The sequence below is a fragment of the Nothobranchius furzeri genome, chromosome 8 (assembly GCF_043380555.1).
Source record: "Nothobranchius furzeri strain GRZ-AD chromosome 8, NfurGRZ-RIMD1, whole genome shotgun sequence".
Lineage (NCBI taxonomy): Eukaryota > Metazoa > Chordata > Actinopteri > Cyprinodontiformes > Nothobranchiidae > Nothobranchius > Nothobranchius furzeri.
In genome coordinates, this window is record NC_091748.1 from 63,315,732 (window position 1) to 63,332,214 (window position 16,483).

At 42.1% G+C, this 16,483-nt stretch overlaps 1 protein-coding gene across 1 annotated transcript in view; it reads left to right on the forward strand.

Moving 5' to 3' along the window:
* Positions 1-12,336: 12,336 nt before the first annotated feature.
* Positions 12,337-16,483, forward strand: part of nr5a2 (nuclear receptor subfamily 5, group A, member 2) — a 70,354-nt gene continuing 66,207 nt past the window's right edge. Inside the window, exons 1-2 of the mRNA XM_015970737.3 lie at positions 12,337-13,117; positions 15,764-15,882. Coding sequence (XP_015826223.1) covers positions 13,036-13,117; positions 15,764-15,882 — 201 coding nt within the window. The 5' untranslated portion in view covers positions 12,337-13,035. The remainder of the gene's footprint in view (positions 13,118-15,763; positions 15,883-16,483) is intronic.

Sequence of the window (16,483 nt, forward strand, 5' to 3'; positions counted from 1 at the left end):
TTGAGAAGTCAAGTGATCATAGAGGACGCTCGGCACCGCCGAGCGATTCTTGCAAAGTTGCACGAAAGTCACAACATCACGCGGGACTTGAGAACAGGAAGCGGGAAGTGACTCTTTTGTTTATACGTGATCAGACTTGCCGTCGTGTTTTGCGAGACTCTAATTCATTAAAAATGTGTAAGTACACTATTCATTAGAATGTTTTAAGATTAATGGTAGTTTAAAGTTTTCAAAATTGCAGCTGGGCTTGTGCCATAAAGCCGTTCTGCATCGTAATGCCTGTTGTAAAGTACTCCACAATGTTGTAAACAGCCGCGGCGCTTAGAACTGGCGCCTATCTTCAGCGCCTCGGTGCAGCACTCCCCGTGTAGCCACTCTCATTAACTATAATGGCTTCTACTTTAAATGACGGCGTCCTTCTCTGGTGTGCCCTAGGCTTAACTTGTCCCCCCGTTTGAAAATAGGCACGTTCTTGGCATCAAAATGAGTCTTAAAAACTCACGGACATCATATGCGAAATCCATGGCAAACGGGATTGGAAAATAGCGTTTTTAGCCCCATTGACTTGCATTCATTTTTTCCTTCTTCCAGGGACCCATGGTCTGGAAGTAGATGGGTGTGACTTAGGCTGCCAGTAACCCTGCTCGGGCCAAAAGCAACGATTGGACCATCTGATTATCAGTCTCGCCAAGTTGCAGCACTTCCACACCTCCCTGGGTTCTCCAGTCATCACACACTCACGTATTTAGCAACAGAACACTACTGATGTGAGAGGTTCTCCGCTAAATTATATCAGAGAAGGAGAACCAGCTGGCTGCTACCACTTCAACTTTAGGACAAACTACACAAAATGAAAAACACCATTTGAATTCACAGACAACAAGAGACGTTTGGACCTAGAAAGTGGTGTTTAGCCCTATCTTGTTTCCTAATGCGGGTGTCTGGTTCCAGTGGACATGTCCCAAGGATAATGGGAGGGGTGAGTGTTCCCAGACCATGTTTGCCTTTAAAAGCCAGCTTGTTCTGTAGATTTGCTATTGCAGCGTTCAGCTTTTAGAGGGGAAACTGAGCTTCACTCACCAACATTTCTACTGTTCTGAGTTAGAACTTGAGGTTTGAAGTGAGGAGAGCACAGGTGTAACAAACCGAGCCCCACATCAGCCCCCAAAGCTGCCTCAAAACCACCTCATAAGGGCGCCATAATTCACTGAGGTCCAGGCCTCACCCAGGGATGTCTGAGTCCTGTGGGTGGCCCACGGCACAGTGCAACAGATACCAATACCGTACAGGGAATACATTAAATATACCTCTCTCCTTCTTTTTTCTGCTCTTCCACTACAGGCGCAAATAGTCCAAAAGGTCTGAAAATAAAGTAAAGCTTCTTTTCTCATATGGTATGAGTCTTTAAGCTGTGAAACTGTGAGAATAAACTAGTCAAAACATGTCATCAAACACCAGCTTATAAAGAAAATGTCAGTTTTCATTTTACTACCCCTAATTTTAAGCCTAAATCTTGTAGTTTAGTTGTTCAACAACATGGGAAGCATATGATATGATATCTAATGTTTTTGTGCCAGTAAAATCACTTTCATAAATACCATTAACCATGTTTTCTTTTCTTTTTTAGGATTGGGCCTTGGGCATCAAAGCACTCCGTAAAAGCTTCAGTTTTAAGGATGCTACCCCGTCCTGTCCCCACCTCTAAGTGCGCTGGTGTTCAGTTAAACTGAGACATTAAAAAGGACAGGACAAATAAATAAATTTCCAGGAGCAAATTCCTCCGGTCGAAAACAGGAACCAGTCATAGATAATGTTTCATTGTGTCTCCAAGCCCAAACATCATGCCACAGTTAATGGTTAGGATCTCCGTATTTACTCTCCATTAAGACTTAGCACACACACTCACACACAAACATACTCACACACGCGCGCTGCCATGACGAAAAAGTGACCTGCACGTCACCCACCTCTTTCTACCTGCCACTTAAAGGTGAGCAAACACACACAGAGGGAGAAACATGTCACCCAAAAAATAAACCAGGGAGGTAATCCAAAGGGTTCAAATGAAGGCAGTTTGGACTTCTTTGGTTTCTTGAAGACATCCAGTTGCCTTCATGTGAACCGTTTGGATTAGCATGACCTGGATGACTGGGAACTTCACCAGCATAAACACACTAGGGAGGTAAGTAAACGTACACAAACCGAAACGCTGCAGGACTTTATCACGCAAGAACAATACCCTCGTCCCCTCACCTCCACTTTGAAACTCATAAAACAGCTCTCAGAGCCCATTCACCTGCCTGACTTTATGGATCTCTAGGTCGCAATTAGGCTTTATTAGCCATTGGGAGGGTGACACAGCACTATAGCAGCCCTAATTGAATAGCAGGGCATTGATTAGACATGTTAGCCTTTCAAACTAGAGCTGTCAGCTACAAGGATTTGCATAATCAGAACAAACAAGAGGTGTGACGCGTGGTAATGTGCTCTCTCTACACTTTTAACTGTGTTGAGGTGGTTTTTCAGGGAGTTTTTCCTGAACTTTTCATTCAAATATGCTGTTTTAGACATACATTTTAATGATTTTGTATTAAGCACAGGAGTGGAAAGGTGCATTTCTTTGCTAGACAGTTATCTGTTCTGTTTCATTGGAGCAGCATTGGATGGTGGGACCGTTTAAAGGGACAGGAGACGGATAAGGGGAAAGGGGGATGGTCCACTGGGCACAGCTCTGTGTGTGTGTGTGTGTGTGTGTGTGTGTGTGTGTGTGTGTGTGTGTGTGTGTGTGTGTGTGTGTGTGTGTGTGTGTGTGTGTGTGTGTGTGTGTGTGTGTGTGTGTGTGTGTGTGTTTTAATGGCCGGCCAAGGGTCAGCCAGAGGGGACACAATGTGTCTGTCACAAGTGACCGCTCCACGACCGCAGACACCAGCCGACCAGGCGAGTGCGTATTTGTGCACTAAAGGCAGAAGGAGAAAGACCAGTCCATCGTCCTTCACACACTTTTTTCTTTACCACTGTCCACACTGTTACAGCCAACCGCACACTGACCCCAGAGCTGCTGAGTGTGTGTATCTGTCTCAGGTAGAGAAATAAGCCAGCCCAAATCCCACACAATAAACCCCAGATCCAGCAGGTAGACAGCAGCGTAAACAGAGGGGAGATTTTATTGTCAGGTGTGTGTGTGTGTGTGCGCACGTGTGTGCCTGCGTGTGTGTGAGTGTGTGTCAAGAGTGACCGCACACCCACCTGATGGCTCCTTGTTTAGCTGTGTTGACGTTTAAATAATTTACTTAAAGTCCTGGATAAACTTCCTTTCACCTGAAAGTTAGACTCTGTTTCTTCTAAAACGTTCACTAAAACTCTACGTGACCCCTTAAGCTGAAGTAATTGTAGCATGTAACCTTTGTAACAAATCAGAGGTTTCTTCGTTCTGATATTTCCTACATGAGAGAGAACCTAACTACCGGCAAAAAAGGTAAGAAAAAGATAAATATACTTTTCAAAGGTTGTATTTTTGTTTAGTCTTTGATGAAATGTTCTTTCTTTGTTGTTCTCTGTTTTAAAACAGATCACAACGAACAACGTCCAATTTAGGGAATCTCATCTTCTGTGGAGTTTGATGACAGACTGCTCAAGGTGATTTAAATATTATTTAGGAGTCAAATTTTTGGAGTGAACAGTTCAAACATTTGAAAACTGAAACAGTTCAATTTAAAAATGATGCCAGCACACATAGGTGGGCCCCATATGGAATATATATTGTCAAGCCATATGGGTCCCAAACGGGTTTGTCTGCGGTTTCTACGGTGGCCCCATGGGGTTTGACTCAGATATTGCATCCAGACTGCTGTGTCTGTCCCCACGCGGGGCAGCTCAAGCCTCGGCAATGCTGTGTGTGTGTGTGTGTGTGTGTGTGTGTGTGTGTGTGTGTGTGTGTGTGTGTGTGTGTGTGTGTGTGTGTGTGTGTGTGTGTGTGTGTGTGTGTTCCTCACTGCGCGTCTCAGTGAGAGAGACAGAGACAGCTTCAGTCAAAGGAGATGTTTACTCCACAGTATCCAGAATGATCATGAATTGCACAAGCGAGACGCTGATTCTTCCTGCCAATCTGAGGCTCCTCCTATTGGTAGGCATGAAATTAAACTGGCCAATTAGATGGCAGTGAGTGTGTTGGACCAGTTACAATTCAAATGGGATGTTTTAAATGATAACGTCATGCTGTGTGAACCCAATGTTGGAATGTAGCGTGTTCGACGACCCAAACATGGAGACGCTAGCGGCGGGAGAAGCTAACACGCAGTTAATCTGGGAACAGCTGTACACGGCTGGAATGACCGTGAGACCGTGTAGTTGTTCTGGATTTGGTAAGTAAAACTTCCTTACCGGTAGAAGAATGTCTGTAATACTGGAGAGCCAGGAGGCTCGGCAACACTCTAGGCACAGTAAAAAAAAAAAAAAAAAAACAATGACTGAAAGAAATCGCATTTGATTTTGTTGTTTGACATCTTATACGATGTTGTGCCCCTCCACTGCCAGGATTAAGTGGCCTGTGTTTGATGTAGTGCCCCCCCCCCCACCCACCCACCCACCCCCCACCCCCAAGGCACTTTACATTCACTCATACAGTACAGTGGTGTTGGACTATTAAAGATTTAAAGTTCAGCAGTGAGAGGCATCCAGTGCAGAGATTTCAATGTCAGTTATTGCACACAACTTCACTTTCAGGATTTTAGAGATTAAAAATCTAAACTGTAAGGCGCAGTAAACTGATCGAGGACACATTTGATTCCCTTCTGAAAAAAATGTTTGCAGTAAAAAGACAAAAGTCGTCATGCAGTCAACAACCTGAAGAGCACAATCCTGACTATTTTTTTCCTATCATTAAATTATTCATTGGCAGCTTCTTAGCAGCTACAAATGTCCTCTGATTTTCTCTGCTGGGCTCCAGCAGTTTAATAAAGAGCCAAAGTTACACAGGCATGACAGGAACAGTGTGCCTGTCTGAGAAGAACAATGGCATGAGTTGATGTTCCTGCTACACGTGTTTTGGGGGCTTGCACTCCCCTTTGGGAACCTCTCCACCCGACAGTTTAACCTCATGGCGTCAAAGCTAAAAAAAACAGATAAAACCTTAAATTTAATTATTGGAATGTAGCAAAAAGAACAGACAGGTCTTCCCGCTCAGGATCTCTGCTCTACCCAAAACCTTTAGGGTTTCTTTGTTTGTTTGTTGTTAGAAACTGAACATGTGATAGTTTTGGTATTGTTCCTCCTGCAGGCGCTTGGAAATAGAAACCTATAGGAAGCAATGAACAATGACTGGTACATGACTCGCTAATAGATCTAGCAGTCGCACTGTGCTTTTTCTGCAAGGGTGTGAATGCAAGGGCAATTGTAGAACAAAAGAGAAGTGACAAACACTTGGACCTTGTGTAAACATTTTTACTGGTCTTTTAGGAGCACAAACAGAAGGTTAAAAGGTTTATTTTACTCATATTTTAATACATATGCAGTGGTCTCAAGTAGGAGGGAGTGCCTTGTAGTTTGTTCTCTGTAGAAAAAAGTGCACCTGTTTGAAAACGTAGAAGTTAGCTGGAGGAGAAAGTAGCTTCAGACGGCAGGATTTGGAGTCTTATTTCCTGATATTTGGTCATCTCCCCTTTGATTGGCTAACAGCAACATGACTATACCACTGACTCAGTTTGCTTTGCGATGTTAATGTTCTTTCTCCACAAACAACACAAGCCTGAAGGAGGTCCACTGTGTGGTGGAGTTGCTAACGGTTAGCTACTACTAGCTACAGCCTTCTCCATTGCAAGCCAAGATGGGTGAGTCCATCAATGTTGAGAGACAGCGTGATGTAGATCTTTCAGGCTGTTCTGGGTTGAGTGTTTTTCCATCTATTTTCTATCAGAAGCTAATGTAGGAAATAGGGGTAGAAGACTACTTTTATATTCAGCCTGCATGTTAAACCTAAAGCGACCAACCATTTTCAAAAATAATAAGTAAAAATGGTTTCTCAGTGAACTTGATCTGGCACAGTGGGCTTCAGGCCTCGGTGTTCATTTTTCCTGGGTGACCGAAAGTTTAAACGAAGAAGGATCTGATGAAAATGATATATATCAGCCATTTTTAAAGTGGCGTCACAGGCTTGAGACCTGCGCTAGCCTGAAAACTACGTTACAGTAGCTGGTCCTTAAAAGCTCATAAAATCAGAGGCTAAAACAAGCCAAGGGTCAGAGCTGCAGCCGTCTGTATAGAGCCTGGAAAAGAGTCAAGACCAATGAGAGATTAATCATTATCGTGCGTGTGTGTGTGTGTGTGTGTGTGTGTGTGTGTGTGTGTGTGTGTGTGTGTGTGCGCGCGCCTGCGGATGGAAATGCGGTTAGGCCGTCTGACTCATAGTTACCGCAACATATATTCCTGGACATCCTCTGGGGGATGATGTTTATACTAGAGTGAATTGTATGTGTGAGTCCCCCCAAACCTCACGCTCAGATTCCATTTTTAACTTCTTCTAATTGTTTCTTTACCTTCTCCTCTGGTCTGCTGTCATCTTTCACTTGTTTCGGAGCGATGTCAAGGATGAAAAGAGGGAAGCAGACACGCTCTATAATAAATGCAATCTATCAGCAAAATCCATAATTCTTGAAGGTGTTTGTGCTCGACTCTGTGCTCCTCCACTGGTAAAAAATGGGCAGCAATTTCTCTGTGAACAATCTCTTATAACTGACATAAAGAGCGATGCAACTGACTCCCCCGTTGTGCAGCTCGGTCTCGGTTTGTTTCTGCTGTTTTCTACGAGCGCCAGTCATTTACAAACAAGAAGAACAAATGTTGCATGTATTTTTAATAGGATTGTTTTTTTATGTCAGTCTGATTGCACAGCACGCAGGTGCAAGACAGAAGACGAGGCACCACGAAGCCTTTATCGACAGTTAAGGTCTGCCTAATCTAAACTCTCTGGGAGAGATGAGTGGCATCCTTTTTAACGCAACACCGGTTCATGCTCTGATAGTCCTGTCCAAAATAAAACTTATAGGATAAATTAGAAGAATTACTCTGATGGAATGGAGGCAAAATGAAAGACGGCTGGCTGGAGACTTTTACATATTACTGTTAAATATTATATCCACATCACAAAGTTAACAAGGAAGAGATGGTGTTTTGAGACCAAATGCAGACTTGGTATTTGGTGACAGTAATCTCACAAAACTAAATGTTTGGTGGTAAATTGGAAGAATAAAATCAAATTAGCTTGAAAACATTGCTTTTTAAAAATTTCTCTCAAGTTTCCTTCTTTCCCTTCTTCTTCTGGTCTTTTCTTCCTTCTTTGCGTTTAACTCCTCCCCCACTGACTTGTATCCTGCTGTCAGAAATGTTAGCAGGACTTCCTTTCATCTTTTTCTCTCCCTGCTTCTGCCAGAAACATTAAAAACCAAACCTCCAGTCCTCTGTCTTCAACTTTCTCCTTCTAGGATTGCTCAGATCGTTGTGGCAACTTGGACTGTTAGTGGCCTACAAAGTATTTAACTCAACTCTGGGTGTCAAAAATGTCACAAGTTGTGAAATCCAGCACAAGTGAGATTTGTGATTGCTTAAAGGGTACATATGATATTTTTCTTCAGTTATAATAGTTCTATGGTTGATACAAAACATGTTTACGAAGTTCTTTGCACAAAATCCCTCTCACATAAAGTGATTTCAACAGTTTTATTCTTGACATTTTCAGTGCCTTCCAGAATGAGCCGTTTCAGGGCTCTGTCACTTTATGAAAACAAACTGGAGCTGGCCACGCCCACCCGCTGGCCGCTCAGGCTGCTATAAGCTGAGAAGCTCTGATATCCTTATCCCTCCCACTGTCTTCATGGGTGACCCCCGCCAGGAAAGTGGACCACTGAGCAGGATTGATGGTTTATCCCTTGAGGTCCACGTGGCAGGGGTGATGTGGTGCTCACTATACGCTGATTTCCTCATTTATGACATCACAATAGGGACTTTTTTAAATGGCTAGTTTTAGGCACATCATTTATAAAACCAAACATTGACAGAATGCAGATGAGCATTCTTTTTACATTATAATTATTTATAGAGGCAGTAGAGACCCAAAAGGATGCAAACGGTGAGTTTAGCATAAACTAGTCCCCTTTAAAAGCATGCGAAACAACTTTTTAATGTTGTTTAAATCTTTTTATTCTGCCAGTATGTGCCAAAACGACCCTTTACAGGGTTTACTCAGACCCCACCACCCCCAGAATATTGCACTTGCAACGCCAGAGTTGCTGGTCCACTCCCTGCTGGTGGAGTGGAATGGAGTTGACATGTTGGAGCAGGAGTCTTCTTCCAGCACACTTCCTGCACGTTGTGGATCGTGAACACAGCAGACTTGTTTGATTTGGTGATGAACCGCTTCTGTAGAAACTACTGAAGCCGGTGAAGACAGTTCAGCAGTTAGATTAAAGCGTTAAAAAGACAAACGCACCGTGAGAAGATTAGATTCATTTTCAATTTCAACACAGATAATTAATAACAGAGACTGGGGGTGCTAAAAGCAAGCAACACTAGTATCGCTTTACGACAAAAAATAAGAAAGTTTACTTGATTTTGATATAAAGCAGGAAATGATGTCATCTTTTTCCTTCTCAGCTGAGGAGGAAAAGGGCGCATGTGAGTTTTAAAGTAGCATCACGTGTACATGCAGTCTCTGTCTGGAGGTTCTCAGCCATTCGGCATGAAGATATTCTAACCTCTTACACAATATCAGCACCTTCCAGGTCATCAGCATCTGACTTACAACTGTGACAAATCATGAAACACACACTCAGTCACACACACACACACACACACACACACACACACACACACACACACACACCATTCCCTTGTCAAAAGAGTCTATCTCTGTTTGATCCCTGTGAGATTTATCTCATGAGCCCCAATGTCAACACTTGTTGTTGACCGACTCGGTTTCCTCCGATAAACCGACTGACTGCCTTAATCTAGGAGCTGGAGACCAGCAGGTAAGAGCGGTTTGACCCAGGGCACAAAAGAAAGTCACAAGATATGGATCTGTTAGAGCATTAGACAAGTGGGCTACACAACAAAAACATCCATGCAATCACCACACTTCAGAAATTCATCTTTAACTCTTGTTTTGATCAACATGATGAAATATTTTGTCTTCTTACCGACAGATTTGATGTTCTGTTGCTATCAGAAGCTGTTGTTATCAGTCCAGCTTGGGTTTTTTCCAACGATATTTCAAAAAGTGTCTAATTTTGTAATTTGCTTGAATAAAAATGTTTTTCTTTTCATTATGACTGTCTTAATTTGCACAAAAAATGTGCACCTTGCAGTAAGTAAAACGTTTTTATCTGCATATTGTTAAATGTCGCATCAGAAAACCCTTTTTCTCACCTTCATTGTTCTCCTGTAATTTTGTTTACATATGCCAAGATGTGTGCGTACCATTTCTTTGTTTTGTTTTATGAGGTTTTGCTCCGTACAAAACGTCCTGCTGTATTTTTAGAACAAATGACTTTTTGTGTTTTACCTTCAATTGAGAAAACAGCTTTACAAAGGAGAGAAATGAGTATGCGTGTGTGTCAGTGGGTGGAGGGGGGAATTCCCCAGTTATGGATAAAACTCAATGCGTCTTCTTATAGCATCTAAAAACATTTTTAAAAAAACACACACAGACAAAAAATTAATAATTAAACTGACTTTGCTGTGCTTTTGTTGCAGTGCAGGTGAGATTACTCCTATTGGTCCTGCAGGTGTCATTAAAGCTCTTTATCAGATAAATCCAGTGATGCCTTAAAGAGCAAGTCACCCCCAAATCACATTTTTTTTTTGCTGATAAACTATATAAAGGAGCGTCTAATCATGCTGCAGACACGTGTAGTCAATAATTTGGCAGTTCAGTGCATCTTGGTTAATCAAATATTCTGCCTAAAACTGTCAGTGTTGCACCGTTGTCAGGGAAAAAATTCTGCACTGTATTTAAATTTAAATCTGCCACCGCTATTGGCTAAGAGGTATGCTATGATGTCATCTGGTATATTATGATGTCATAATGCCATTGTGAGCCTGTGTGTGTGTGTGTATTTGTTAGCGGCTCCGCCCTCTTGGTCTGCCAAGCAACAGCATTTGTTGCATTTTTCAAACATGAAGTGGGAGTGAAGTAAGTTTCTTGTAGGGGGTGACTTGCTCTTTAACGACTCCTGATTTGTCCAAAGTTTCAGGTTTGCTGTTTGACGTGTTTCGTATCATTTCATCTGAATTTTATCACAAATTATGACACATGCCTGCAGGAAAACATGACTGCAGTTTCCACATCTGTTTATGTTCAAATGTTTTAGCTTTGTTCTGAGCTTTAAGCTCCTTCACTTCCTGTTTGCTCCTTTCACCACACCACCCGGTTTCTCTATATGAGTTAATCATTTCACCAGGGTTGGCTTGGTCTTATAAGGCTCTGTGTCATTTTATAACCTGACATGGACCCCAAACACCCTGCCCTGCCCCCCACCCACTCCTGTCATTCCCTGACTCCGCCCACTAAACATCACATTAAACAGCTTCAACCAATCCCAGTTGGGGAACAGGATGCAGAACTGGGAGACGGATGAGGGCGACTATGATGAGCAGACTTAAAAAACAACAATAACAAAAAAAGGAAAACAAGTTTTGTTTTAAATGAGGAGAAATCCTGAAGCTGTGACAGAATGTTTCAGACAGTTATGGAAAGCCCTTAGGATTTATCACTGAACATTTCTTTTTAAGTGTGTTTCTGCAAAAAAATGAAGAAAAGAAATTGTAGGAAATGATTTAATAAGGTTTAGTTTAGAGAGACATCAGTTTGTTCTGACTTGACGGACGAGGGCTTGTCTAATGTTTCTGTCTTCCTAATAACCCAAAAATCATGGCATATTATGCTAATTTCATTTCATAAACTTTCCCTTTACCTACTTTTCATGCATGATTATTTATGTGGAGGTTATTTGTAGCAGGAAGAAACATGTTCTGACTGCAATTTCTGCCAGGCTGCAAGAATAATAACCCAAAAAAATAAGATATTTATAGAAATAAAAAGTTGTAAAAAACATATTTGCACATAACTGATTTCTTTGACTGGAACTATTTAAGATACTGTGGCCGCATCAGCTGGTCTGATCTGAACTGTTTTGTTTCTGCAAGCTGAGTTTGTTCCAAAAGCTATCTCCAACAGGTCAAATGTTTATGCACGACATCTGACAACCCCTACTTTAAGGTTTCAGGCGTTTCTCGTGAGACACATGAACTTTTGGGATGCAGGTGGATTTAGGAAAGACAAAGAATAAAGAATGGGGGGGGGGGGGGGGGACGACAAGGGCAGTGGCAACAAGAACAGACAAGTGTGTACTTATTCTCAAAACAGGCTTAAACATATCCCTGTTGCTTTACAGCTTGATTGTACCTTTCCACCTGATCATGGGGACTCCTTCAGGTCAGAGAACCAGGTTACATCCATGGAAAATCCCCCTTCTCCAGATGAACGTTGATTTGAGAGTGAACTCATTAATATTTCACCTGGAAATAAAATACACACACACACACACACACACACACACACACACACACACACATATATATATATATATATATATATATAGAGAGAGAGAGAGAGAGAGAGAGAGAGAGAGAGAGAGAGAGAGAGATACGCTACCAAGTGTCCAGAGTACCATAGGAGCGCGCGTGCATGAGCCCTCTTGGGGACTTCCGACATGCCAGGTAACTTTGATTACTGCAACTGCAAAGGCATTTTTACAGCAATGCAATAAAGCCATCATTATTTTATTGTGTGAGTTTAAATATCCTGAATCCAATGTCACGTGACTGACTTGTATCTGCTTAATTCTGACTCACACCATCAGAATGGATTATATTGGGGGGGGGGGGGGGGGCTTTTGAAGGTGCACAAAGGCCCTTTTTAACTTGAGACCAATACTTCTCACAGCTTTTTCCCAAAAATTCACAAAAACGTTATTTTTATACATATTTTTTATGATCTTTTTGCAGTGAAATCTGAGAGGACACCCTGGTGAAAAAGATGCAGGACTTTTCTTACAGATAAACTCCCTGGAGCGCGTGAACGCCGCACCTCGCGCTCTTGACCGCATACCTCTGCGCTCTGATTTTCTTCCCCGCTCGCTCATCAGGAATCTGCTCTGCTCTCTCATGCGGTTGCGTCACCGCTCTTGATTTCCTTGCGCGTCTCCTTCGCTTTTTAAAGTCCATCATTAACGGGATTAAATATCTGAGATTTTAGAGCGCTGGAACCCGAGGCTTTGAGGCGATGTTTCCCTGTCTGCGCGCCTGATTGGACCGGAGAAGCATGATGTCAGACGGCCGCATGCGCCCCGGATTGGAGAGAGCGGCGTAAACAAAGCCGCGAGGAGGAGGAGGAGGAGGAGGAGGACAGGTCTCCACATCTCCAGACAGTCCGACCGACACATCGAATCCGACTTTACGCGTAGGGGAGGGCGGCCCCGGCGGCGTGTGCTTGTCTGCTAACGGCTCAAACTTCCTCCGACAGTCTCTTGTTAATTGGTGACGCGCTGAACAAGACTTTTGGAACAGAAAAAGTGAAACTTACCGCCGTTTTTCCCCCCATCAGGACATTGCGCATTTTTAAAAATCAGATGCGACTCTCCAACTCAGATTGCAACTCGTGCTCAGTAGGTAGATATTACAGGAATTTTTGTTCTTTCTTTGGTATTTTTGTTTTCTGCTCAAAAGCAGTTCGATTAATCATGTCAGTGAAATGAAGAGGTCGGCTAAATGCAACCCGGTAGCGGTAAGAGTCTTAATGATCAGAACCAGAGACGCCTAATGGTCCGATAATTGGAAGACGGGAAGACATCAAAAAAGAGAGAGAAATATCGCGTGAGCACAGACTTGTGGGACCCTCCAAGGTGTGTTTGTGCGGACGCCTGCCTCTCACATCCAGGTGTCCCGCCGAGCGGTGCGCAGTCTCCAGCTCAGGCCGGCTGCGCTGACATGCTGCCCAAAATCGAGACTGAATCTTTGGGACTCACTCGATCGTATGGAGAACAGGGGCACATGCCCAGGAACATGCAAGGTAAGAACAGGCACTGGTCTGGGTCTCTTTACGCGTGAGGGGCGCAGATGTCGTGCGCAGGCGGTGACGTTTCCAACTCGAAAACTCCCGATCCCTTAGATGTTTGCTGAAGAGACACCAATAAGTCCGTACCCGCTCTGGTTATCATTGTCAATAAATTTGCTCGTAAAACGCCGATCTGCTATAATTAGACTGTTTAGATCCAAATTTTTTGTTTTATTTTTGGCTCGTGATCAAACAGTAATTGTGCCCAGCTGTCACCCCAGCAACGTCTGATGCGTAAAAAGTGAGCGGGAGCGCTAAATGCACTGAGTGGCTTAAAACAAATTTAAAATTTATTTATCCACTTATTTATTAGAATTGACTTGATTTTTGGATAAAACGCATTACTTTTTCGGTGCTGATCATAAACCAACATATTCCGTTATAAAAGTACAAAAATTTAAAAGTTAGAGTTGAAGCACTTTATCTGTATTAAAGAACTAAATCTGTAGAAACTAAAAGTATGTGCCCAGAAATTCTGCACAGCTAAAGGGAGAAACTTTACAAGAAATTGTAACGTTTTGAAAAAAGTCAACTTTTACGCCTGGGCCTATAAATCAGATTTTTACTAAATAACATAAAACTAGAATTTAAAAAGTCACCGGATTCAGTTTTTATGTTGATAGAATTTAAAAAAAAAACATATTTTCATTTTAAATCGGTAATTATATAATAAATACACATTTTTTCTTATTTTTATAATTTATTATAATTGCCTCTCTTTACGCAGTGCACGCAGTGTTTTTTACGCTTTAGACACGGAACGCAGCCTGCTTCTGTCTTAGTGTGTTTTTAGTTTACTTGCTTGTCCTGCAGACTAATGTCTGCACGTGCAGCGGACGTTTGAATGCATCTTCGTGCACAGATGAATCTGTATTATTGCACACAGCAGTAAAACCGGCCAAATACACGTGCGCTCTTGATTTTATGAGGCATTGATAACGCACCTTTAGGAGTGGTTTGTGTCAGGAAGCTTCTTATCGGATTCTGCAGACAAAAACAAGGTAGCCTGGACTGAAAATTCACTTATGGAAACATCTTTTTACAGATATATAATTTTCCGATGATTGAGATCGCAAAATACGAAAACTGCATTTCTGCTTCTTCTTAATTTCCAAATATAATTCCCGAGTGTGTGCCAGTGAGAATGTTAAATTCCCACTTTAGGGAACACATTTTATAATTTGCATTCATTTCTGAAAACTTTCGATATAAAAAAAACACCTGCAGAAAGAAACGTAAATCGATCATTTTCAGTTGAACCTAAGATTTAAAATTGTCCTCTGCAGCATCAAGGCCTTCTGCAATTTCCATTTTTCTCATTTAACACGTGGTTCGTGCGTAATGAATTGCAACACGTGCCTTATATATTTCTCTTTTCTTTTTCCACATGTGTCCAAAACCTTTGCGCACGGTGAAAAATTATGGGGGCTAAAATCATCCAATTAGTGCGTTTTAAAGAAAAAATGCAATCAGACATTTTATTTACTGAGAGTTAGAATAAGAGATCCGAGAGCTCGGTGCTGGAACTTGTTGCTTCAGATGGATTATTCTCCCAGAAGGGCGGCGCGTTAACAAACTACAAATCTGATCTAATTAACGGCTCTCACCGAGCAGATGAACCGAGGTTTGAGGTGCAGAGAAGGAATATGAGCAAGGAAGGCCAGAGAAGAAAAATATTTCCCCCTCCCTCCACATCTACTCTGCTTTTCCTGTTTGATCCTGCTGCTTTCATGATTAGTGTCATAAAGACTTTTGTAACTGTTGTAAATGCCACATCGGTTCTCTCTCTCTCTCTCTCTCTCTCTCTCTCACTCTCTCTCTCTCTCTCTCTCTCTCTCTCTCTCTCTCTCTCTCTCTCTCTCACACACACACACACACACACACACACACACGCACAAACGCACGTGCCAATAAGAATCTGGACCAGAGTTGTGTAGAAAATAATCTGATTAAGAGGTTTTGATTAAAAAGCTAATCATTTTGAAAATATCTAGGATTTCTGTCTCCAAAGTATACTTTTCTGAATTGTGGAATTATGAACCTGTAAAAGAAAATGTGTTCTCCTCCTTTTTTAGTTTTAAAATGACTGAGTAACCGCCTGTGGAGTTAGAGGTTAAGGACGAAAAAAAAATCCGAGAAAGAGAGGAAAACAGAGAGAAAATGTTGGTTTTAGATATTTTTTTCTCTAATTCGCTGCAAAGATCAGGACTTCTCGCTGTGCTTTCATTTGTCTGTGGGCGGGAACATTTTCTCATCCAATCTTCAAGTCTAATATCTCCTTTTCCCCCGGCAAATTCATGACCTGGACGCATGCATATTTATGAGACAGACTTTCTTTTTTAAATCTATTTTATTTTTTGGCTCCAGCCTGCAGAGAGAGGGGCAGACACGGGGAGAAAATATTCTTTCAACTCACTCCAAAACAGACGATTCATGGTCTTTTTTTCGTCTCCTCAAATTAAACCTTCAGAAGCGTACAAAAGTTTTTAAGTCGCGGGTCCGTGCTACCCCCCACCCCCCACCCCGGGTGAGAGCGCGCTTGTGGGGAAGACAGCGCTCAGGACTGAAATAGACTTGTGTGCATGTGTGTGTTCTCCACAGCTCCCCAGTTGAAAATGATGGACTACTCTTATGACGAAGACCTGGACGAGATGTGTCCCGTGTGCGGAGACAAGGTTTCAGGCTATCACTACGGACTTTTGACCTGTGAGAGTTGCAAGGTTAGTGGCCTGTAAAACAAAATTATATTATTGGTACATTTTATATTTTATTTAGAAAATCCCAGCTGTGTAATTTTAAAGGTCTAACTGTTTATAATAATTTACTGGTGAATTAAATCAACTTTTAAGGAATGTAACATTTTAATTTAAGCAAACTCATCAAAGTTTGTTGCAAGATGTGGGTCTTTCATTTCCATGCAGCAGGTTTAAAATCCTATTTCGATCAATATGTTCTTTAAATTTTATATTAAGGTGTATTTTTGCATAAGTTCGCACATGCAAAGTGATGACAGCCTTCACCGAGCAGAGCCGGCACAAGTGTAGGGCAAATAGTCACTTCCACACACTGTTAGCACTGTGAGAAAGAGGCCAAAGGTCCAACAAGCTCCTCCTGTCAGGATCAGAGGATTTTAGTACGGTGATCAACAAAACTTAAAAAAAGATTATGATTTAAAAGCATGCAAAGGGACGTCTGGAGAGTTTAGGGCACCTGTGCACTGCAGAGTTGTGGTGGGAGGCTGTAACAATTGAGAGGTAGTACACACAAGTGATGCTTGTCTTTTCTGTTTTAAACTCTAAGCACACATTCATTAAAACTGTC